The sequence below is a fragment of the Psittacula echo genome, assembly GCF_963264785.1.
Source record: "Psittacula echo genome assembly, chromosome: 12".
Lineage (NCBI taxonomy): Eukaryota > Metazoa > Chordata > Aves > Psittaciformes > Psittacidae > Psittacula > Psittacula echo.
Window position 1 is genome coordinate 2311756 of NC_137747.1, and position 26658 is coordinate 2338413.

Below are 26658 nucleotides of genomic sequence, written 5' to 3' on the forward strand. Positions count from 1 at the left end.
CAAAATTTGGGCAAATGCCACTTCATATCAGCAGTGTTAAGATCAGATTCTGACCTTCTTCTAAGATTGTTAACAGTCAGAAGCAGTGGAAGCCTTAAAGCAAAAATGTCTATCTGGAAAGTATGCATTAACTGGCTTGGGGTAAGTAAAAAGCCAGTCTGGAAGGGAAAGAGGGTTTCAAGAATTGTTCCTTGTTGCACACGGCATCTGTGCCAAGAAGATGTAAAACGGGACCATTTTGAGTCATAACAATTTACCTGCCCTTTGCACAGGCTCTATGCTCATACAGGGCACGAGGCAGGGGAGAAGCAGCTCGTGCAAGATCTCTAGTGTGAACAGCACAAACAGAGGCCGTCCTAAAAGGGAACTCACCCCAAATTTGTGAACTGCGCTGAACTGTGAATTATTATGTCAAATGTTTCATTGTAAAATTCCTCATTAAATTCTTTGGCGTTCACCACACGCTCAGCGTAACTTGAAGTGCTGAGAAAACGAGCGCTTACTGTGCCATGACAAAGGCCAATGGTTGCCTCTTTATTGAGCTTGATACATATGGTGAAAACATATTGACTAATTACTTGCCATTTTCAAAAACTGAAAACACTCCAAAGTCAGGCCTAAGATAATAGAACAAGATAGAGTACGAAGAATAAAGACAGGGAGAATAGAGGAGGAATAGGGTAACTCTGTGACTGCTAATCCCTTATTCAACATTCGCTTTGATATATGCATACTGAGGAATAACACAGCATATCACTGCTTCAGACTGCTTAATGAAGACTGGTAAATTAATGCACCTGATTAATACACCTGTTTAAAGCAGAGACTGGCTGAAGTAGCAAAGATAAGATCCAGATGCAGAATGCCCCCAGATAGTAGCATGAGATGGCCAATAATACGGGTCGGGGTTCAGCTTTGCAGTGCTCAGTTTTCTACAGTTTTGCACCTTGTTCTGGTGTTTGCCAAGTACCCCAAAAGATGGGGCCCTCGTGCTGAAGTCCTTTGAGGGCCTATTACAATATCTCCTTTTGGGGGAGGTATTTTAAAGGGGTCAAAGTCCATGTGGAAAGCGAGAGACTGAGACATGCTGCTCACTCTAGTTTTCCAAATGCCACCTCCAATACAAATAGCTCCTTACAGGAGCCTAGCCTGAGCTGCCTTACGGAAATCCTTCGTATACAGCCTTCAAGTGAGCCTGTTTAATGCCATCTGATTTCCAATAGCTCTCCTCCAAGTCATGACAAATTGGTCCACTCATCTGATTAGGACTCTTCCCTAAGTAGTAGGACGAACGTTTGACAAGTTAATTTCAAGGTAGCTCATGGAGTAGATGCAACATAAAGCAACACAACTGTAAAAAACAAGAAATGTTGCTGGGTAAATTCTGCCAGTAATGGATGTGTAATAGAAAATATACTTAAAATTCAAGCTCTTTGTATTAGAAGACAAGCTCTTTGGTTTAGAAGTGGAAAACATGAGGGCTCACTGAAGCTAGGGTTAACAGGAATACAATCACTGCTGTTAAGAGTTTTATGATCGTGAAACTTGTGCTCATGTACCCACAATTTAGAAATAATAGGAAATTCAATGGATGACTTTTAAAAAAATCAAGACCATTTAAAGAAAATCAATAATTATTTCTTTTTATTCTTCCTTTAAATCATCCTGATAATAGAAATCAGAGGCATAAATAGGATGCCTAAAGTTAATGGCATTATTAGCTTGAGAAAGAGAAAGAGTGATCAGAAGTTTGACCCATTTACCATAAAGTTCATAGTTTGTAAAAGCTCACAATTGTACTAGCTAATTTTTAAAATTAAAGATAAATCTCAAACCATGCTTGGAGGTTAGATGTTGTCATAAGCAGAGACTAAGAGCAATTCATAAACATTTCTATTATATGAGAAAATGTTGCTGTTTTAGAAACACATAAATAATATGATGTCTTTCATAAAAGTTTTAGAAGAAGTTTTATTTTCCAGCTGATAAACTAAAAATAAAACACTTTAAGTGATTGACTTTCCTTTAAGGCAACTCTTGAGGCTGATTTGATAACACTGCTGGTAAAGTTCTAGTAATACTCCTGGAAGAATTCCTGGTGTTTTGAACAGGACCAGACATTATCCATATTGCTTTTCATTACTGTTACTGTTTTACTCTAAGTCCCGGGTAGACAATCACAATTTTGCCCCTGTTGCATAAATATGAAAGGTTTAAAGGAACAGCTGCTCTCCAAGGGGTAGGAAGAACCTTGCTTCACTTACTAAAAAGAGTTTGAAAACCTCAAAGTCCCATAAGTGTGAAGGATGCTTTCCCTGCTCCAGTGGAGTTCCACCACACCTTTTTCCCAAAACCTGGATAAACAACTCAATCCTAAATAGAATCTATAAACAAAAGTACTACTCATTTTTGTGCACATTGTTCCCAGTGCAGTGGAGCCTTCCTTGGGCAGGTATTGAACTGAGCCCTCACATCCTGGGCACTGTGCTGGCTGAACCAGTGAGGCGGGAACACACTTTGGACTGATAACTTTTTGTTCTTGCCAATGGGGACTTGTTCTGTATTTGACTGGAAGTTTGCCAGCACTGTGAGTGGAGCCCTGGCCCTGCAGGATGGGATAAAGGAGTGGGGTTAATGCATGGGAAGTTCCTTAAGGAACTCAGTTCCCTCCTGGAGCAGCCACGCTCTCCTTCAGCTTTTTGTTTGATCTGTAGGTAGAGCCTTTGCCGGCTCATATGAAAACCTGTTAACTGAAGCCAGCTCAAGGACTGCTTGCCATGTCTGAGTGCGGCACCACACAATGGGCTGGGAATGCCTGAGATCGTTTCCTTTCCTGCCTTTCATATTGCTGAACTGAAACCATCACTCGTGTCAAAAGCAGGGACTGCAGATGAAAGGCCAGTGCTTTAAGACAGCACATAATGGTCAGTCTCCGAGTTTCTGACATTAATCATTTTACTTAAAGAAGGCAGGGGAAGGGTTTTTGTGTCCCCCCACCTCTCATGACAACACACAGGAGATAGTCTGGATAAAAATTAAAAAATAATAATGACTCAAAATTTTTGCTAATTAAAAGTAATGTGTTTTCCCATTTTTTGGCAATTTGATAACACAAAACACTTACTTGGGGGCCACAGGGGGAAACAAACTGAGACGGATAAAAAATGTTTTGTGTTCATCCAAGCAAGACTATGTTAATGCACATTATCCCATTAATGCACATCAACATCGGGAATAAGCGCGCCAATGCAAGCAAGAAGCATACACTTATCATCATTTGATAACATGTTTAATGACAGATTGACGGTTGATTTGCAAATGTGAACTGGCATCAATGTTGCTAACTTCAGCTTCTGCCGCCTCCTCTGCTATGCCAGCATATTTATGTGCATAATTTGATTTTGCAGCCACACTGTTAGTACATTTTTAATATTAACTATGCAAGAACAGACAGCCGAACTTAAGTTGCACTGATGGTTTGAGTTCATTAGATTGAAAAAGATGGGCAATGATGACAAAGATGGAGATGGCAGCGCAACATCAAAGAGGCAACACTTAACAAACACACTCCATTTTGAACAAACCGAACTAACACATTTCATGTTGTCAGCTGCAGCAGAGCCCTTATGTACAACAGGAAGAAAAAAAATATGCTTCTGCCCTGGGCGTACTGACAGCAGCAAGAAGCTTAGCAGGCTCCTGGACACACAGTTGTAAGATATTTCGCTCATCTATTGCAGGTAAAGGGGCTGATTCTGGTCTGATGTTCGAGTGACAACAACATAATTCAGCGACTTGCAGTGGAGTGACTCCGGATTTACATCGGTCCAAGTGCCTGCCTGTTCCCACTCTCCTTCCCTACTTCGCTTCTCACAGCTGTGATTCTCTGTGATGAGTAATAAAGAGATTTTGCTGAGAGCCCAGCTCTTGCACGCATGATGCACGGAGCAGAACTGTCAGTTCTGGGGCCTCGTGCTGCAAGGGGTGGGATGTCCTTCCCATGTGCTCAGAGCCAGGGAGCCCAGCACTGCACAGGACTGCACTCCTGGTGACTTCCTCTTCTTCGGTGATTTGGGGTGATCCAATTCTGCTCTGAAGGGAACACGTACCAATGAGCCAGGAGGAGAGCATTTCATCCTCTGCTCTCATTAATGTCCAGGCATATACTGCATTTAGTATGAATTTGCTTGTTGTGCTGCAATATATAATAAATTTGAGGCAGTAGCTTTATGGTGCAACTTGTAATTTCATATTTTATGATACAAACTGACCATCTGCAGGAATCTGACCATATAACCTAAGCCATTCTGTGTAGACTATAACATTAGTACCTCTGAATCATGGTGAAAATATGATTTAGACACACAATTAGATAGACCAGGTCCTCAACAATTCTCAGCTGTCTGAATTACTGCTGAATAGCCTAATAAATACAAAGCACATAGCTTCTGTTTTGCAAAGCTTTTAAGAATGTTCTTAAGTTTGTCTCTAACCAGTAAAGCACCTACTGGTACTCAGAGACTGGTGCTGGAGCAGAAACCCATTTCTTGGTACTGCAGAAACAGAACAAAGCTTTACTGCACTGGGACCACTGCCCCAAGACTGGGATGGAGTGCTGGAGCGAGGCCATGGCTTGTTACGAACCTGTGAGGGACACAAAGCATTGACTATTGAATTTAATCCTGAAAACACTGCACCCCCTTGTCACTGAGTAAGGGATTAGGAAAGGATCTCGCATCAGTCACCAGACAACAGCAGGAACCTTCCTGGTACCCCTGTCCTGGTGGCAGCTCCTGAGCAAATGCCTCCTGCCAGGATGCTGACCCAGCCTAGCTGTGAAAACTTCCTTAATTGTCTGTTATGAAAGAAGTTTAAAGCTTTTCACTTCAGTAAAAGCTCTTTTGTGGACCTCTGTGTTCCTTTTCAGAAGAGACCTGCATTGCCTGGAGAACTAACCCCAAGTCCCTGGTTCAGGCAGTTTGTTAAGCAGCTCCAGTGTCTGGTGTTGTACAGATGAAGACTCTGTGGACAGACAGACAGCACCAAACATCCTGGGAGACCCTTGGCATCTTAGGCTGAAATACGTGCAATTGGTTTATTTTTAATTTAAGCTATTGATATATAAGGGTCCAAAACCAACAGCAAGGTGCTGCACTGAGTTCAGGATTCTCTCTTTTAGAAAGGGACCAAAGAATTTCCAGTGACACAGGGCAACAGGTAGGTCTCGCTTTCCCCAGTGAGGACACAAAAGATCTTGGAAGCTTTCAAAGTGAAAGGACTGGGAAAAATTACAGGAAGAAGGTCCAGTAGAGACAAACGCAAGAATGAGGCCATACTCACGATGCTCAGCTTATTTTGTTGTCTTTTAAGATAACCCTGTAACATCGGTGGGACATTCAGAATGGCAACACTGCATTTCTTGCCCTGAGAGCTGAGAAGCAGAAAGGGAGCTGGTCAGCCCACAGCGGCAGCCTTGATAATTGCTGTTAACAGCCTTATGCTGCCCCCTTACCTGGCCTTAAGCTACAATAGACATAAAAACATATCCTAGGGAGAGGGAACTGTGGTCACTGCTCACTCACACCTGCTGATGGAGGATGATGATGGGGAGAGCAAAAGAGACAAGTGCTATTTCCAGGCTTTGAAAAGGCTCTCCCTTACCCCAACCCTGGCCCAGCATGACCACATCATGCTAGGTGGCTTTGCAGGGGAGGTGAAATAGCTTCCAGCTCTACATTTGCCCTCCAAATTGACTGAGTTCCTACAGTGACTGTGTGCTTATAACACTGGTTGTGGAGAGCTCCAGAGAATGGGAGTCCAAAGCATCACACAGTTGGAAGAACTATTGGTTTTCTCAAGTCACAATTAGCTCTCCTACTGCACTTGTGTCCTCTTTCCTGTCTGGTTTTAAGTAAGTTACAATTCTCCCACTCTTGTTACTGAGTAGATGCAGATGCCACTTTGTTCTGTGTGATTTATAGCCAGTAGCTAATGTTCAGCTATAATTCCCCATTTTAGACATGAAAAATAGCCTGTAATGCTCAACACAAGGGCCTCTCAACAATGATATATAATTTAAAAATTAACATGAGGACAGAGGAGACACAGGATTTTGAACTAGGGACTCTCTCATTCAAAGGTTAAATCTCTACAAGGTGAGCTAAAGGAATTAGTTGAGTTATTAAGTAAATGCCTGTTATATTTTCCCCGTACATTAGCCGTTGCAGCCTTTTCCAGTTCAGCTGTGTTCCGCCCCAGCATGCTCAAAGTGCAAATGCTCATGGCACTGTATTCACACATTTGCTTTTTTTTCAATGTCAAACAAACTGGAGCTTTTCAGAGCCAAAGGTCGAAGTGGAGGGCCCTTAAGAAAATCTCCTGGGAAATTATGTGACTGTTCTTATGTCTTTATTGTATATGAAACCAGGCTTCATACGTGGCTCGCCCTTCCCAAGCATCTTAAAACTATAAATGAGCCATGACTCATTCCAGCAACACCTAAGTTATATAAGTGGTCTTGTTAATTTACTGGAATATCTTGCATAACTAATAATTTCCAGGATCAAACTCTGCAGCCTCTGAAACCTCTGAACTGTGAAAAGCTCCTTTAGAAACAGAGAAGTTAAATCCCAACCTCACACGATGAGACAAAAGCATCACCAGACTCGGCTCTGCCAAATGCAAGCCATAAAGCCTACATTGGCAAAGCTCAGCAATCCAGAAAGCATGCAGGGCGAACAGGGAGCATGGAGAAAGGAAAGACCTTGGCTATGGAGAGGTTTTGGAGGTGGCATTCCTTTCCTGTTTGTTTTCTATTCACCATAAGAAGGTGTAGCTCATATCCCAAGTGTCTCCTGCTGCACTCTGTTTAACATTGTCTCACTCCACTACTAAGTATTTCATTTATGGATTACAAATTTATTGACATTTGACATTTGCATCGGCTTTCACCTGATCAACAGGAGCTTTGGCTGCCAAAGGGAATTATTATGGAAGATTTCAACAGCCATGGGAATGCCAAAAAGGTCATTAAATCATATTGGAAAAACAATGTGTTCATAGCATTCATACATTCAGTCTTGCCAGTAAATCTTCTGGTTGATGCTTGGACCACCTACTGATAATACTCAAAGAGAAGGAGAAACAGGGAGAATTGAAGAGATGAATTAAATTAAAACCAAATGACATGAAGCCTGGCACAGTGGGATCTTTAATTTTCTACTCTATGAATCCTGAATAAGCAAAAAACTAAAACAAAGCACGGTGGCTTGACTTTGTCTAAGTTAATTCCCTCCATATAGGCAGGGCTTAACTAAATAATCCTGAGTAATGTGTGCACCCCACATTATTGCATGCAATTTGTATGTGGGAGGTGCAGGATTCAGAAAACATATGGCACATAGAAAACAAATGACAGGGTGTGCTTTTGCACTAATTTTGGCTATACTTATCACTCTTGTTGATATTTTTTTCCAGACATGAAATATGAGTGAGTGTAGGAACTTTCACCCTAATCTCTTTGGAAAAATACTGAGAGTTATTTTTTTTTTGTGCATTTGTGATTTATAGAAAAGGGCCACCACATAATTCCAGGAATTATGCACAGACAATGTTTTTAAAAAACACTGACCAAATAAACAGAATTACCTCCCCCATCGTTTTTCCCCCTAAATGACAAACCCGGGTCTTACACCATAAGAAACCAAGGCCAACAGATTAGGGCTCCATAGGATTACAGAGGGAAGTGAATTACTGAACTGGAAGCCCACCCACAGCCTATCTGTGTAGGTCTCGTCTAGGGTGAGCTGCACTGAATACTGATGCATATGCAGGTGTTTGCCCCTGAGCTGAATGAGCATGAAGGAAGTATTAAGTTTGCCCTTCTGCAGTGGAAGAGCAGCATGTTCACTTCTCATGAACACGGGCAGAAACAAGCCACAGTACTGTCACATCCCAGAGGGACTCTTCTTCCATGATGTCCCTTGAGATGTAGCTCATGAGGTGGGTTAAAGGCAATGTCAATCTTTTTAATGGACCTACAAAGAAAGTTGGTAGCCATGAGGACGTGGTCCCAACAGTGATCAGTGCCTGCAGCTTGTCTTGCCCCCGAGAAATAGTCAGTGTTGTGTAGGCATTGTCGTGCTTGAAGCACCAATGTACACGTGGCTGCAGGGACCTTGCATGGAGAGCAGCAGAGGGCAGCGACAGGGAACTGAACAGAAAGGTTCTTCTAAACCTTGCCTTGAAATAACAGAGAAGTGGAGAGGTGGAGCAGTGTGGTGGAGATATCTACCAGCAGCTGTTCACTGCACCAGGGTATTGGTTACATGCACTGGCATAGATAATTCCAAGTAATCTGTGTGACTTATGGTATAAACCCAGAGGGGTTTCAGAAATAAGGAGTCTTTGTGAGGTTTTGTTAAATGAATATGAAAACAGCAGTTTCACATTGGAAATTTCAACACTTCTCCAAGAGGAGATGGAAAAAATTCTTTTGTCTGCATACAGAGTGCATCGGAGGTTTAGAAAAGCTGAAAGCAAACCCGGAGGGGATCAAAATGGTTTTATCCATGTGCAACAGAACAAGCAGTTTTGCCTCCTCTGAATTACTGGTCCATGCTAGCATAAGCTCTGAGGTAAGACTGTAAGTCCTGCTTTGCATACAGTTGAGAAAGAAATCTTCTGAGGGTGGCGTTTTTACTGCATCATGGGAAACTCCCAGGGAAAGTCAAACAGAGAATGGAATAAAGAGCAACGTCATCAGGTCTGGGGGCTTGATACCACTTCTGCACTCTGTGTGTGATTCATTTCTTCCTTACCCGTGTGCAAAGAACAAGGGTGAAGGCTCAGAACTGGCCTGTCACAGGCTGGTTTGTACATCTTCTGCTCCTCCTTGGGATGGGGCAGCTCCAGAGCTCACCCCAAGAGGCCTCACAGTTGTGCCCAAGTTTCTGCAGCTATCGGGAAGGCCTCTTACATGTCCTCTGCAGCTCTGGGAGCAGGGGGAATAATCTCCTCCAGATGAAGAAGTCCCTGAAGTGTAAATCTGGAGGTTGGGAGAGTGCTCTGCGAATGGCACCATGTTTGTCCTGTTCTTGCACTCATACTGGTCATGGTCATAGGTAGGATGGACACTTAGACCTTTGACCTAACCCTGTACGGCTATTCTGATGTTCTTACCTCACCACTATTCAGCTTTAAGAGAAGAGCAGCAAAATGTCATAAAGAAAGCCTTAGCAGTGTTCAGCTGTAGGGCACATCTCCAGTTACAAAGGATTGTGCAGACTGAGGGCAAGGGAATAGAATATGAACACAAAACATGGCAATTGTTCACTTATAGCTGGAGGCTACGGGCTCCACTGCACAGAGAGCTCAGCCTGGCAGTGATGCAGAGAGCAAATATCCCAACAGAGACCAGGGAAGCTTCCTCAAGCACCAGGGCTTTTGGAGCTTGGGGGACTGTGTTGGCACAGGCAGTGTAACACAACCTCGACCTTCACCAGATGGCGCAGAGCACTACTGGGAGAAGAGGGGAACAAAGAGCATGTGGAGGTCATGGCCTTCCTGATCAGTCTATTTTGGGTGAGCTTGAAGGCTGAACTTTATAGGTTCTCCAATGCAGCCCAACCCCATCGTTTTCATCACCCGCTGGAGCTCTTTCACAGTTGTGTTAATCATGGATGAGTGTGGCAGTAGAAAGGGAAACTGGAGGATGCTGAGAAAGCCCTTGTAAACCATGTTCCTATACCCTTGCCTTTCTTCTCTTGGCCTGCTTTGCCTTGCAGCTGCTGTGTGCACAGTGTTTCCATGCTGGTCACTTGATAAATTGAGAAGACACTGCTGGAGTACAGGGACATGTGGCCTCTGAGCATCCATTCACTCCAAGGCCTGCGATCCTCTGCAGTACAGGCTTCCTGAAGGATGAACGCCTTCTCCTCCATCCATACCCCCTCTGTTGCAGCAAAGAAGGTGGTCTTGGCTGGCCTGGAAAAGGCAGGCGAGGGGAGGCAGCGGCTGATACCACGCAGACCATGCTGCTGGTGGAGGAGGTGGAGTGGAGGGAAACAACCACATCAAAGCCACTCCAGCCACCTCTCCTCTGCCTTCAAAAATGTCACTGTGGCACCCTCCACTTTCTATGACAATGTTTATCATTGTTCTTCGATTGTCTGGGACAATAAATGGTTGGAAACGAGCATATATCACTGGGAAAACTCTGCCTGCCCCTTCCCCCAAGCAGTGTCATAAAAACGTACAAATTCACATTAATAATGAAGTGCATTTCCCTGAGAAGCCACTGTGTATCTCAGGGAGAGCAGGCAAGGTGGCAGTTGCTGCAGAGTTTCCTATTAAAGAGCAGAGCAAATACTCATAAATCTGATGAGGGGCCAAAGCACATGTTAGGGCTGTCTCCCTCCTAATGGAACCTTTTCTGAAATGAAAAAAATATATATCTCGATACATTCAGGGTATTCATTAGACATGACAACCTCCTCCACTCCCCCATCCTTCCCTCCCCCACTCCTGCATGTGCTGACCCCTGGCAGCAGAGCCAGCGCTGAGTGCTGGCAGGGAGGGATTTTGGAGGGGAGGAGGCACTGTTTTGTTTTAATAAAGGGATTGTGTAAATTTACTGCGATGAACAAGTCCCCTCCTGGCCCCATGTCTCCCTCCTTCCCTCCACTCCAGAAGCTGCTGTGGTTCTCTCCGTCTCCAGCCGCTGATGCCCACAGCCATCCCGGCTGTCCATCTGCCAGGGGGAGAGCCGACAGAGATAACACTGCACCCAGAGCAGGATTCCTCTTGCAGACTGGAGTGTGGGAAACCTTTCCTGCCACCTCACACCTTCAAGGGTTTGGCCAACTGGGCTCCTGGGAAAACGCGATTCTCCAGACACAGGGAGGTGGCAGGGTCAGCATCATCCCCCTCGGTTCTCTCTGGGGCTCTGATCTTGCTACCTGGAGTGGTGTCTTAATGTTATCACAGGCTGGATATCCAGGGTCTGCTGCCCCTTTCCTGAAGGTGAGATGCTCTTGAAAAAGGAACATCGTTACATTTCAGACGCAAGCTCTGTGCTGAGTGTTCCTTGCTCTACCTCATTCCTCTTCTTGCAGGCAGGGTCCCGAGTTGAGCTGCATTGGTGTAAATCCTGTGTGACCGCTGATGTGTGAAAACCAGTATAAAGGCCTGATCCTTCCTTGGCCAACAGACCCTGCCTAGATGCACAAACAGACCCAGCTCTGAACCGAGAAGATGGGAAGAGATGGCAGAATGAGGCCTGAAGATTAAAACTTAATAAGATTGAATTATCTGTTCATTATCCCAATAAATAGTGAAAAATCTCTTCCTCTTTTCCTCCTCCCATAAAGCCATATCTATAATTTTCCTCATTTTCCATCTGTGCTCCATCATATTTGCACTGACTGATCAACCTGCTAAATTACATTATTTTTATTGAAAGGTGCTTTTGAGGGCTGGATACCGCTCGTGCCTTTTCCTTTTGTTATTGATCTTTGTGATTTGATTGCTGACGTGCAAAATATATAAATAAGACACTGATACCCTTTGAAATCTCACTGGGTAAAAATGTTCTGCTATAGATTATGAAGGTTGTAGCATTTAATAATATCAGATGCAGCAAGGAGAAAGCAAGATTTTTATATCCTTATGAATACTGAATGCTTGAGGAGATAGGTGCTGTTCAAGGTCAGTTAAAATCTGGTTGAAACACTTAAAAATTGCTGTTTCTTTGTGAGCAGAAGAGTTCCTGCCTATTGGGGGCAGGAACTGTCATATGTAGTATGCTTATACAGAGCCTAGAAACAATATAGGTTGACCTAGCGGGTTGGATGTGCTAGTGCAATGTTAAGTAATACTGATCTTAATAGCAACCTGTACTATTCATAAAAAGCAAGTAGATCTGCACTGATATATCTATCTGTGCTGACACACTCTGGCGTATCATCTGGCCTGAGCCTGCTCTCAGGGAAGCCAAGAACACACTACCATTGGTTTGAAAAGGAGTGTTGCTAGATTGAAGAAATGCTGTCCAGGAAAGCTTTGAAGATTTAAAAATGCTAAATTAAAATAAATAAATAAGTAAGTCCCAGTCTAACACTTTGGGGAAACAGTGATAGATTTCAGAGGATATAGAGAACTGAGGCTTCATCAGAATAGGACTATTTTGAGAGAGGAGTGATAGGTTGGAGGTAGTTCTTTGCTGAGGATGGTCTGTGTCTCCCTTCCAGCACAGGTGAAAGACCTTTCCTCTCTCTCCTCTCCTTCATGGTGCTCAGCTATTTTACCTACTTTATCCCAGCAAAAGTCTTTTAAAATAGGACTTCCCCACTGATTTTTTTTACCATTAAGAAGTCATTTTCCAATAAGATGTTGTCAGAAAAGTCCCATTCAAACTGAACAATCATAGCTCTCATTGCAATGAGCCCTCTCTTTCTGGCTGATGACATGGTGAGCAGAACCCTCAGTTTTGCTGGTAAATTCTGCTTACAAATTGTGGTGGACACAACTGCAGGCAGCTGTGTTCCAACATGACTGATTCTCCTGAAAGGGTCCCTCAGTTGTTAACGTTTGTTGCTAAGAAGAAATGAAAGATGAAGAGCAAGCTAAATTCTCTAAAACACAGTTTTGGACTACTAATTCACACAATTGTCCTTGCCCATGTTAATGCCAATATTGGCTAATAGTGGAACATGATGTTCAGAACAGCTCCTACTATTTCAGAGGGATGAGAAAATAAAATCCACAGAAGAAAAAAATCTTCTATTTTGGTATACTTAACACATACAGTTATCTACGACTCCTATATATCATTTAACAAATTGCTTTGCAATTCTTACAGGGCGTGGTATAATGACTGATTTAAAATCACTGCATTGCTTAAACTGCATTGTTCTTCATCAAGTTGAGTCATTTTTATGTGAAGTGTCAAGCTCTCTAACAAATAACTGCTGCCAGACAAATCAAGTTCCTCATCTTAAAGCTACGGCTAAATAGTTTATAGCTTTAATCTGCTCACTGAGGTGTGCAGTCTATGACAGTAATTATAAATGCAAGGAGAAATTATAGCTGAATGCTTTAACTGCATTAGGAGCCATTTGATGAACAATCATGATTGCCTGCTCATTTTCAACAATAGAGGGCAAGTTAGTGTCAGTGCATTAGAGGATTTTCAGTTCTGCTCTGCTCTTTCTTCCATTTACCACAGAATGTCAGTTGTCTCCTATAAAGTAGAAAAAAAGCACTGTAGAAGCTTTAAACTTGATGGTTAAAAAAAGACAAAGGAGGAGACAGAGAGAAAAACTGTTTATCATTATGACTCATTTTTTTGTTTTGCAGCAGCCTTACTTTCAAATTAGTTCATCTCAGGTAGCTGTTTGTTTACTTAGCAGGGTCTTTTGCAACAGAAATCTCCCCAATTAAGTTCATAATTTGAGTCTACAGAGACTCATTTCTATAAGAAGTTGTAGATAAGATGGGAGAGAGCCTCAGTTACTGACCTGTTTATAGCCATTATCACCTGACTTGAAAATGAGAAATACGATTCTGCCTTGTCGGTGTTTTTTTTTCTTCTCAGGACAACATAAAAATTCTAATTTAGTTGGAAAAATGAACAAATGTTCTTCAAAGGTTTAAGTCAACAAACAAATTACTTCTAATTAAAGCCATGTTCCCTAATGTTCCAGGGTTTTCTTTGAAGAATAGCAATAAAAACCGAATTTGAAGCGGGTTAAATGAAAGAGAATAGAGACGTCTGATTGTTTTATATGACACATAATCTTACATTGTATTACTAAAGCCATATCAGTTAGAATTCAGGAAAACACCAAAGATGAATATAAAGCAGATATATATGTCTTTACACTTAAAAAGAATTTATAGCAAATATCTTATAAACAGCCTCACAGAGGTCTTAAAAATAAATCCATAAACATAACACATTTTTCTACAGTACTAATGCAGATTATTCATGTATATTTTTAATGATAGCTAACATTTTAAAATATAACCTTTAATAGTAAATGCCATCAAAATACAGAAAGTATTTTATGTATTTCTATACTTTGAGTATTCTTCCCACTGGTTTATTTCCATTTATTTCCATATATTTTCTCTATTTTTATTTCTATTTCAGTACAATGATGCCTGGAAGTAAACACAAATGTATGTGCGCATTTTAAGAATCTCAGTATGCTTTATATTTCTTGTCTCTAAATACTGTGCTCTCCTCTATGTTATTGCTCAAATGTATACTGGATCTTAAAAAAAACATGGTAAGAATAATTAAACTCTGAAAATCCCTGTTATTTGATCTAGTCTCCTTGCAGCTCTCAGGGAGAAACCATATGAATAAACTCTGGCCTCCACACTTCTTACACAGTCAGAACTTCAGTAGGCTTACGGCTCCAAAAGTGTAATAAAATCTTTACAATGCTATCCAAAATACCCCATCATTTCATACAATTTGTGCTATCATGCATACCAACTAAAATTATAGTTCCAGATAACAGTGCTATCACTCTGTCATGGCAATTTAAATATATTTTTTCAAAGGTAAGATACAACCTGCATCTTGATATAAATTAGAAATGGATGAGTATTAAGAGGACAGCAATTCCTCTGTACCCAAAGGCAGGAAGGACACTACCTTATTTATGTAGTTACATATCACCTGAATAAAACCCACAATGTGTCTGTGCAGGTTACTGAAATGCAGAAACCTCCTTTTTTTTTTTTTTAACTCCTCGGAGATTTTTTTTCCTTTGTATTTGTTCCCCAAATCCTCAGAAATAGTAACGTGTTTATAAAGGTGGGTGTTTGGTTTGCCTCTTAATAATAATATGGTGCTTTTAAGACCAAATCAGAAACATTTGTCATGTATTGAGCCATGAATGTGCCAAAATAACTGTTACATTAATATATTTGGCAGATAGCTTTTGTTTGATAGTACCCAAATTATTGGTTTGCTCTAATATCTCTTGTGTGAAAACTATGAATGTCAGAGTCTTCATAATCATTAACTGATGGGGAAGGAAACAAAGTATGGTATATTTTTCCTAACCAATCTCTTATAGTCTGCTGATATTTTGTCAGGTATGTTGATTTTGAATGGTCAAAAAAACAAGGAGCAACAATTGAGTTTCACTGTTAGGTTAAAAATGCCAAAATAGAAACTTACAGGTATTAGCCCTATTTAGAAAACAAACTCTTTTTGAGTTAGACAGAATTTTGCTGGCTAAAGTATGCAGAAAGCATAAATCTAGTCAAATGCAGACAGCACATACAAGATGTATGTAAAACCTAAATCTTACTGCACTCGAATACTGACGTTATACTCCATAGTAATAGCTTCTATTACCCATCCCAAAGTAACCCTTTGATTAGTGGCTTAAATTATTCAAAAGTAGCCTTTTTAATGGAGCCTAAGTGACGCATAGTCCTTGTGCCGGCTCTGTACACAGAAAGTGTTTCTAAAGCTTCATGAATATTTGCAGCAAACAAATGTGAAATCTTCACACAAATGGGTATTCAACCTCAAAGGGCTGCACCCTCAATTAGCCAGAGAATAGCCACAATAGCAGGTGGCGTAAGTGACAACTCACAACACGTCTTTAATTTTGACTGTCTGACAAATTCATTTCCCAAATGTTATTCAAGTAATGAACACACTGGAGAAAATCTGAATCTGCACATGATTATTTTGTGAGGAGAAGCAGAGCCTGAGCCTGCTGGAGAAATTGTTGGGAATGACTAAGAGAGTCTTCCTGGAAATAAACTCATCAGAACAAAAAAACTTCTATTTGGACTTTTTAGTTGACGTTCTGCATATTTATTTAAATCAAGGATATTCAAGTTTGTGAATCAAGCAAAATTAAAAACGCAAAAACTGTGTGTCATTTGAATATTACATTACACGTTATAAACATTGGTTGTGGCAATTGGTGTATCTTGCAGCAAAAAAATAGCAACACTAACGTAGAAGTATCCTACTTACAGGTCTTTGAAATATTAAGCTTGTAAAAAACCTAGCTCCTTTCTCAATTAAGCATTAACACCCCCCTAGCTTACACAAGAACTTGCACTGGAGTCAGGGACATTTATGGATTGACAAGCGCTCCCACCAACATGAAATAAAATATAGTCAAACATCTCAAAAGATTAATAAAGGAATGATGGAGAGATGGGTTAAAATGGTGTGACAAAAAAGGCCACTCACAATAGTGTTTAAGCACATGTAAAATATTAGAATCTTTTAGAAAACTGAATATCCAATTATCAACAAAAGCATAACTGAACTTCTAGACATTAACTTTTCAGTTATTTGTAGGTTCTTGGGGCTGGGTGTGAGATTATGAGAAACTTGGAATAATTAAGATTTTGCTAATTTGACATTTGAATTGTCTTTTCTCCTATCAAAATCAGATTTACTGGTGTGTTAGCACTGAAAGAGTTAATAGCCTTTTGGTTTTCAGTGCCTTTTTTCCCACTTTTTCCATTCTTATTGAAAAGAGTAGCATTAAATTGTTGCATTCCACACTGAAGTGCATAGGATGTGAAAACATGAATTCTTAGAAACAAAAAGGAGAGTGAGACCTGGGAAAACAGCTATTTTGAAAATACTAGTAAGAAGCGACTTCTCTATATAGGGCAATGTGGTTATGCATTTACCAAGCTCTCTTCTTGAAAACATTATAAAATGGATATGTACATGCAATTAGATGAATGAAGCAGGAGTACATTATGCATTTTATACTGTTTTCCTGCATTTAAGAAAGTACAAATGTCTTACGAAGCCTCCTTAAAATGATGAAATTAAAACTTGCTATAGAGCATGCATACCTTAAGAGTTATTCTTCATCCACTTCTGCTACAAATTGTGAATGGTGTTCTGGTGACTTGCTGTGTGTTTTGCTTAGATGAAGTTTTACTGCATGTTTGCTCGCAAATGTCCGACAGCACAACTTACATTTGAACTTAGAGTCTGTGTCCTCTTCTCCAGCTATTGTTTCAGGAGATCTTTGAACTGAAACTCTGGAGATTTCTTGCTCTACCTTGGTTTGCTGCTCCACAGCCAGCCTGTTCATGTCTTTCATTTGGAAACCTAGGTGAGATTCTAAGTGGCTAATGTAAGTAGATGGGGTTCGAAATTGAGATGCACAGTCGCTGCAATAAAAGACTGGATGTCCTTTGTCCATGTTTTTCAAGAATTTAGTTCCTCCGGTTTTCCTAAGTTGATACTTGACATTTGCCAACCAATGGCTGATGGTGGTCATTGACAGTCCAGTAAATTTGGAAATCTGCATGCGCTCTTGTGGGCCTAGGTCTGATAATAAATATTTACCTTCAGATGTCTGGAAGAGGCTGGAAGCAAACTGAGCTTGCAAAATGAGAAGATGCTGAGGATTCCAGTTTGACTGTCTGCCTTTCCTTTTATGCAGAGTGGAGACTTCTGTTGAGACATCCTCAAAGCGTCGGACATCTATTTCCAATTTCATAGATGGGATCCTTGAAGATGACGCAGGTTTTGGTGTAGTAGCTTTGGGAAGAACTTTGACCATGTCAGCGATGTCAGACAGAGCATGTTTTTGAGGTGGAGAAGTACAAGATTGTGCTTGAGGTGACTCAGCTTTCTTGCCTTTGGATTTGGTCAGGTCAATAGGCTGATCATTGTTTTCAAACAAATAGTGCCTGGATACACTTGCAGGCTTTGGTGGCGTTGGAGCTGGAGATAAAACTGGCTTCTCCATCATATTTAGATTACTTTTGTGGAACATAGAAATTGTGCTAGAGCTGGGGCTGCAGCTGGATTGAGGCTGTAAAGGCTCAGTGGCTTTGCCCAAGTGATTATTCAGCACTGACTGCAGCGCACTGAGAGGGTTGACACAAGGCAGGTCAGACGAATGGTTGGCAGCAACACAACCATTACTAAGAGAAGCTGCTGTTGTTTCCTTGAGGACTGTTTTTTCTTTTCCACTGTCCTCTTTAATTTTGTCTTCTTCTTTCAAGGGACGTGGTTCTGTATTTTTTGGCTCCACAGAGGCTTCAGATTTGAGGACAGGTTCTCTCTCGCCCTGGTTGAGTGAGGCAGGCTCAGCTTGGATACTCTCTTTAGCATAGTCCTTTTGTAGCTCCTCCTTGTCATCAGTTTCCTTCTTCACTTGAGTGCACTGGGCCACATTTGCTGAGATAGGGACCAGAGGCATGACCTTCCACTTCGGAGCTATGGGCCTCAGTTTATTGGTGATAGTTGGCCTGATTTGCAGTACTTGGGAACCCACAGGCAAAGATGGCTTAGCTCCTTCTGAGAGCTGATAAGCTGCATGGATGCTGGGATATGCACTCCAGCTAGGAGCTCCATTCTGAGCTTTATTGATGGCTGTTGTGACAGTGTTCTCCAAGGACTTTAAAATGTCCCCACCACCCTTTGAACCATCTTCTAAATCTTCTTCTCTGAGGTACTGGTATTTCATTGTGGGATCCAGTGGTTTCTGAAGAGTGTCTTCATACTCCTCAGTTTTTACTGCTTTCTCATCTTTGTTTGCATCGTCAGCTTTATCTTTTTTACTCTCTTTTTTCAGTTCAGAGCTGGGAGCTATGCATTCTGCAGATGATTTACTGGTTGATTTTGAAACCGGGCTGTCACTGGCAGGTGCTTCAGACAGTGATTGCATTTTTTCCACAGCTAAAGGATCCAGAACAAGTTGTTTTCCTTTCTTTGAAGCTGAACTTGTGACTTTCAAGAAATGGCCAGTGACCATCATGTGGGTTGTGAGCTGCTGCAAGGTATCATGGGAACTTCCACATTCCATACACTTCAAAATCTGGGATTTGCAGGCCTCGAACTGCCATGTATAGCTGGCACCATTCTGGTAGCCATAGCGGTTGTTAGATGATAACTGCAGGTTCGCATTCTTCTGAGGAGAAAAAGTATCTGAGAAAGACCCCGTCGTGGAATCGGGGGAACAAGGCCTGTTAACATCAAACACACGTTTCTTTGCTGGAGTGACCAGTTTTGAAGAAATGGTTGGTACCGGCTCCTTCAAAGGCACTTTTTGGTAATGTTTTGTTTTTATCATATGAACACTCAGGTCTTGAAGGGAATCGAAAGAGTCACCACAGAACATACATTTCAGAACTTTTTGTGCATCTTCCTTGTCCATGTCCTGGAAAGCCCTTTTTCGGGGCTTTGAATAGCTGGTAGGTCTGTGCTTGTCCTTTTTATGGTTGTCATCTTGGTAGTGACCCGTCTCATTCATATGAACTGTTAGTTCTACCAGCGTGTCATAGGCAGCACTGCACTGCCGGCACCGAAACCGGCTGGCACCCGTGAACACAGTTCCACACATTTTGCTGCTCTGCCTGTAGAGCTGGACCGAGCTGAAGAGGTTGGGTTTCGAGACAGGTCTGGAAGGTAAATTCTGCTGTAAGCTTTTGGACAGTGCATCTTGGTGCCAATCAAAATCAGCTTTGTTCCCTCCATTTCTGTTGTCACAACTCCTCTTTTCAGAGTTAGACAATTTGAAACCCAGCCCTAAGCCTGTCCAATAAGAGTCCGACAGTATGTTGGCATAGACCGCTGTCATTTTATCCATGCAATTGTGTGCTTCATTCTGGGCTTTGGGATGGGTGCTGGTTTTTGGGTCCTGTGGCTCTCTAGAGCAAATGCTTTTAATATCTGCCACATGGTCACTACCATCACTTAGTAGTGATTCATTCTCAGCATCCTGGTTAGATATATGACTGACAGGGGAATTCTGGTAACTGAAGTTCCCTTTCTGCTCAGGACCCACTTCATGTTCCTCATCCGTGACAGTGTCATTGCTGCCCTGGAGTTGAGCAGTTGAATTGTTGTCATCATCATCTTCTTCCTCCTCCTTTATATCTTCCTCTTCCTTTAAATCTTCCTCTTGGACATAACCTGAAATGTAATGTCAATATATGAAATAACTTGTTAAAGAAGAATACTACAGTCCGAGCTTTCTAGTTTCATTACGTGTTTACTTCACTGGACTTTCTTTAATCTACAACTTTATTGACTGCTAGTTCTGGAAGTGAAAAAACCCAAATAATGCCTCTTTTTGTGAAAGTTGCTGGCAGATGATCATAATTCTTTATAACTGCCAGAGATTCTGAGTTAATAATTTTGCTGTCATGGGAGTATAATTCTAACTGTCCCATAATGGGACAGTTGAAAATTCATGTGCAAGAATTTAAAGTTTATATTAAAAGATTCAATTCTATCAAATTGTTTTTAGCCTCAGTGAAAGACGGGGTAGAACTGGCAAGGAACAGAAGAAAAATAACTGCCATAATCTTCTTGGTTCATAGCATCATCTAGGTACAGTAACCTCGTGCCATTTGATCACCTAAAACTGCACCTTAGAATGTACACAAATAATTTGTATGTCAAAATACAATATTTGAAAGTGCTAATAGGCATAAGTGGAACTCTTTTGTTTATAGATGTACTGTCTACGACAAAAGCAAATTATGCTTCAGTAAAAACATATCCATAAATTTCACGGCAAGAAGCCTTGGAAGTTACAGAAGCGTACTAGGATGTGACAGAGGTAGACCAAAATTAACTGTAAACCTGGAAAAGTAGAACAAATCCAGAAAGATTTTCTTTGCAAATTAGATTATTCGATTAATAAAACGAACTTGATACTGGAAGAGCTGTAAATTTTAAAATTCATTTAGGAATTCAGGTTGTGGGGGTTTGTTTTGTTTTGTTTTCTGGCCTTATATCAGCAGTAATTCTGCCTAAGTTACAGAGATAACCTGGTTAAAACAGAGGATTTTTAAGGGTGAACTGGCTCTGTTGCAGTTAGTGAATAAATTCCCAATGACTCAACACAGTCAGCAATTCACTGCCAGACCCCACAAGAAGGGATGAAGCAGAATGAGTGGTTCAGGTGTTTCCACAAAACCCTAGTGTAATTTTTTTAACAGCTCCTGCAAAGCTGATACGCACAATGCAAGCAAACATCGAAACAATTCACTGCTATTGACAGCAACTCATCAAAACTAAAGGTGGATTTCAGCAGAACAGGTCTTTGTAGGAGATACATTGACGAGCTCTTGCAGTGAGGTGCAAACACAGTGCTGCTAACCCTAGTGACTGCACTGCAGTCTCAGGAGTACTTTGCTGTGTTTCCTTAAGATATAGGTTTTTTGTATCAGATAAATGTACCAAAACCCTCAAATCAAAACTGCCCTTCAAATAACTAAGCAAAAATAAAATTCTAGTACTCATAATTGTGAAGTAACACCAAGAGCTCAGAAAGCACAAGTTAAATGAGCTTAAAAGTGTTATTTGTTTAAAATTCAGTTTCTTCCCATCTTCTGAGAAAAGGCATTTTATGGTTCTTTGAGAACCTGGCTCATTTCACTCCCTTGAATCTGACACTCCAGCACAAATTATGTCCTTTTAGCAAATCAAAGGGACGGACAGAAAAGGTAGAAAGATTTTGATTAATATATGGACAAAGCTTTCCACAAGTTTTTCAGATGTGTTTTAATTTTTCAGTCTATTTGCATGTGCATATCAGTCCTTCCAACACACGTTTACCATCAAGTCAAAGAGACGAACTAGAACTAGAGGAATACCATCAAGCCAGAGATGAACTAGAAGAACTGTTCCCTGGATGAAGCTGCAATATAAGAAGAGGGAAATAATGGTGCTGTCTGTAGATGGGCTAAGAAACCCACATGAATCATCTTCCCTATGCCCTTTCCACAGTCTTAGGACCTGCACAGGGCACATCAGCTTAGAGCTGGGCTTGGCTTACTCCAGAGATGACAACAGGCAGCTTCACAACCAGAGGTAGCAGCCACGAGCCAATGACCTGGACAGCATTTTAACATGATAAAATAATCACATAGCAGTAGGAACACCGTGCTCTTCAGCAGATGCTTCCAGCAAAGCATCAAAATAATATTAAAGTGTTAAATACTAAAAAATAAGGCTTTCAGTAGTGGGTTGGGGTACAGCAAATACTAGTACCCCGTTTACAGGTGACCAGACTGAGGCAAGCAGCAAAGACAACATAGAACAAAAGATTTTTAATCCTCCCTGAACTTTTTCCCCCAGTAACCAGATGATACTTTCCATCTACCCCTTTCTGAGCTCGTATGTTTTTCAGGGACCAAGGAGAACAGAGGGACATGGAGGCGGCAAAAGCTCCTACACGTCATGAGTAGTAACCTTGTTAAACAAGCAGCACGAACTGATGAACAGGCCTGACATGGTTCTCACGGTGTTAGAGACACTGTACAGCGTAGGTAGCGATGTTGGCCCCTTGCCAGGATGTATCACAGTGCCAGGCATATTACACCCAGCAAAACAAAAATAAGGAGGGAATCCAATGAAGGAATCAGACAAAACAGACAACAAACAGCATTCACACGGGTTTGGATTGGCGCAAATTTGATTCTCCATTTCAGCACCAATTCTTTGACTATTATTAACCCATTTTTCACCAGAAGGCATTTTGGAAGTGTCCTGGGTTCAGCAGTAGCAGTCAGTTTTTCTCCTTCTTAGTAGCTGGTGCAGTGCTGTGTTTTTGACTTTCAGCCTCGGAACAAAGCTGATAACACTGATGTTTAGACTGACCAAGGACTTTGTGAGTCTCATGCTCTGCCAGGGAGGAGGAGGGGCCGGGATGAAGCAGGGACAGGACGCCTGACCCAAACTAGCCAAAGAGGTATTCCATACCACAGCACGTCATGCCCGGGGATGTAACTGGGAGCTACCCGGAAGGGCACGTCCTCTTTTCGGTCGGGCTCTTTTCCGGCGAGCGGTATCATATTTTCTTCCCTTGTTATTTCTCTTATCATTATTATTATTGGTGGCAGCAGTAGTGATTTGTGTGACTGACTGCTACTGCTGAACCCAGGACAGGAAGATACATACAGTAGTTTCTTCCTCACAGTATCCTTTGTCCTTCTAAAAGGATTTACCGGGAGAAGCAGAAGTACCAGACAGCTGCACATCCCCCACAATACAGATAAAATTTTCTGCTTAATTAGGCATTGACATGTTTACTATAACCTTTACGGAAGAGTAACTCATGCTGAGAAATCCTCTTTTTTGTGTCTGTATAAGGTACAGATACAATCTTATGAAAGTGGTAAAAGTAACTTACTAGAAAGCACCATCAGAATCTCACAAAACCGTCAGTCAGGTCCACTTTAATGGTTGAGGGTTCTGGGCAGCTTTGGAAACGCATTTCACTATCCTACTTGTAAAACCATTTCTGTTTATGTAAATGATTTAAATTGCTGTGGGCATTTTAAGGACAGTGGAGACCTCTTCTGTGCAGACAACCTAGGGTACCAGGAACGCACGTGTGCTTCCAGCAGTGGGTTTTAGTAAGATTTCACTGGACACGAAGCTTGATGTGAACTGATGTAGCTATTTAACAGAAAAAACATTAATTCAAGTGGACTTTGCATTATTTATTTTCTAAGTAAAGGGTGTCTTAAGCCTGTAGTCCCACATGCTTTAAATGCAGTGTCTGTAATAAGTAGCATAAATTTTGCACATCATGCTGATGTCCATATAATAAATTGTTGAGTGACCTGTTCTCTTCCCACCAGTTCTCCCCCAGGCTTATTCTGACATTCCAAACCTCTGAGATGCTCATATATAGCTGTCTTACAGAAGAAAAAATAGAATTAAATCCAAACTCATGCTTCCTCCTTCACCCAGATGAGAATTGCTCCCATCGAAATGAAACAGGCACAGGCAGAGATGTAATATGGGCAATGTGCAGTCCTGAGGAAGTGGGGGACTAAAATTTCACTGTCATCTTAAGGACTGGACAAAACCCAGGAGCTTCTGAGCACTGAACGAAAGCAAGTTCTGGCTTCCTAAATAGAAATTCGGGTTTAGTGCTGATTGAGACCAAGACAGCATATGTCAAAATCATGACATCAGGAGGGATAATGCTGTCATATGGATAATAATCATAAATACAATTCTAAAAGGTTTTAACTTCTAAAAGTTTTCCTCTGTGCCTTTGTGATTTGATTCATGGTAACTTCAGAAACCTGCTTCTATAGGACAAGGGTTGCAATGAACAGCTGACTGTTCTTCAAAAGATAGCATTTTCTTAGGTATTTATGGCACATTTCTGCAAAGTAACTAGAAGAAAGCAGGCTCAGCTACCACAGCTGAAAAAACTCTTCTTTGAACGTATGAGTCTAACACCATGCACATGCATGTTGAAGCCTTGACTCTGCCATGCAAAAGGTGCTGAGCCAAGCTCCAGGTGATGCTGAACCCGGCACTGACTTTCAGGCCCTCGCACCACCTGTAATTTGCACCACGTTGTACATCACTTCTGACCTTGAATTGTAGAGTGTGAACGCATCTTTTTTAAAGTGTTCACTCTGTTAACTTTTCCACCAGTGGATGCTATTTTCACTCAAATTTGCTCTTTTTCCACATAGACAAACGTTTCTTAAAATATATACATACATGTTTCTTTCCAAGACTGGAAAATTTATTTCCTGCCAAGAAAAGGGACAGTGAATCATTGTCCAGAACAACACTGCTAATCCGTGTAAAACCCATGCACCATCTGCACTTCTTCATGTATATATTCCAGTTCTACTTGAAATAACATCATTAGTAAAGCAATCTCGCAGTGCTATAAGGTGATCTTGTTTCCTTCTTGTCTGGCTTCAGCTCAAACATCTTTTTGTGTTTGGCAGAAACTGTTTCTTTCTCTGAAATATTTCATGCAGATAATGGATAATGACCACTTCTCATTCCTGTTTCTCAAAAATGTCTAACTACATTAGCTACCCAAAGACAAATCTTAACCTGGCTCTTTGTGGAAGTTCATGGCTATAGATACATCCCAGTTTGAAAATGAACTTGAGAAATAAATTGGCAGCTGTGGAAAAAAAACTCCTGCTCTGTTGCATAACTCTGATAGAAAAGACGTTTTGGAATTTAACAGGAGTAAAACCAATGGAACACTCTGGAAATGCAATGGGGTTTACGGAAAGAACTCTTAAATTACAAAATTTGTAATACAAGAGTGAATAATATATATTTCAGAACTTTCTAGGCTATGTTCAAAAATCCTGTACCAGGAAAACAACTTCCTGTTAAGTTCTGCAGAATGGAAAGGAAATGCAGTGAAAGGTCCCATCCTTACCATGCAGAAAGCAAAGAGCAGCTCATTCTGCGTTACAGTTTCAGAGACAGAAAAGCGTCTCTGTTAGCTGGCCTAAACATCCTGGTAGTGTGTTTTATCCCTAAACCCATGTGTATCCTGATAAAGGCTCTAGATCTTCTCAAAAGCTCAGAAAAGCTTGAATATGTTCAGATGCCTCTTTTCTGGGAGGCCAGTTAATTACTTTGGATAATAGGAAATTATTTGCACCTTTTGCTTCTATTACTAACTGCAATCTCCAAGCTCAGTTTGCAGTGGCTCAGTGTGGAAGCTGTCGATCACAACTGACGCAATTTTGTGCCTGAAACAACTGTTACCTCAAAGCAGAGATTTGTCCCAGTATTCCTTTGGGTTTTTTTAGAGCTTTTTCAAATAATTCCAGCAGCTGATACTGGGGCATGAATTCCTGCCTCCTGCAGAGTAGGATGAGAAACATCCATGACCATCCTGGATGGACAAAAGCAACCTCTCTGCTGCCAGGCTTGTGAAGCCACTGCAGCTCAGGAGCAGGGAGATTTGGAGTGGCTTCTGCCATAACTGAATTTTAACACACAAATGCAAGTCCATGGAACCATAACTATTATTTATAGATGATGCTGAAATGAAGCAATTGGGGGTTTTCATTTTGTTACACTCTAATTAGAGTTGTATTATAAAGTTTTCTATTAAGTGTCCAATTTCCTACTGGTTTAGAAGGCAAAATACCCACTAGTTTCAGTGGGACTCTTAGCATCATAAAGGAGAACAGATTATGTCTTTTGTACATTGCATCCTACACAGTTATGAGTCAAATGCAAATGGTCAGAGGCTGGAAGTATATGCGCAGGGAACTAGCTTGTGAGTGACCCATGAACTCAAAGCAAAACCAATGACAAACCAGGAAAAAAAACCCCAAACAAAAGCAAGACTGAAAAAAGCAAGGTGAGCTGATGGTGAGCTGATGACCTCTGCTGAGCTGAGAGCCCTCGGCAGGGACAAAATTGTTAGGGAGTTTTTTCTTGAATAATTTTCCTTAAGGATGATGCTTACATAGTTATTGCACTGAGAAATAAAACCAGCTTCAAACATATTTGCCTTGTTCTGGATCCAGTCAGTTTGAACAGCTGAATGGCCAGGTGCTAGCTATTGCAGAAATGGATTTAACCATGTTCAGAGCTAGCAGTTCAAGTTCCTTACATGAGGGCTTATAGTGTAAGTGAATAATATGCTTTTAGTTAAAAACATTCATGTTTATTATTTTCTACAACCCTCTGGAACTTTACAATTGCATTGCTTCAACCAGCTGAAGGTGTTTGATATTCTCCAGATTGTATTTGCAAGAAGTATGCTTCTAATGAAAGCTGCACCACTTGAATGCAAAGACCTTCCCAGCCCCTTGCCATGTAGGAGGAGCAGCCCTGGCCTCTGCCCCCGTCCTGCCTGCCTGTCCCACCTCCTCAGCAGGCAAAGG

General features: G+C 41.3%; 1 protein-coding gene across 1 annotated transcript in view; it reads right to left on the reverse strand.

The window, feature by feature from the left end:
• Positions 1-26658, reverse strand: part of TSHZ2 (teashirt zinc finger homeobox 2) — a 219417-nt gene that overhangs the window by 62534 nt on the left and 130225 nt on the right. The window contains exon 2 of the mRNA XM_080628148.1: positions 16858-19936. Coding sequence (XP_080484274.1) covers positions 16866-19936 — 3071 coding nt within the window. The 3' untranslated portion in view covers positions 16858-16865. The remainder of the gene's footprint in view (positions 1-16857; positions 19937-26658) is intronic.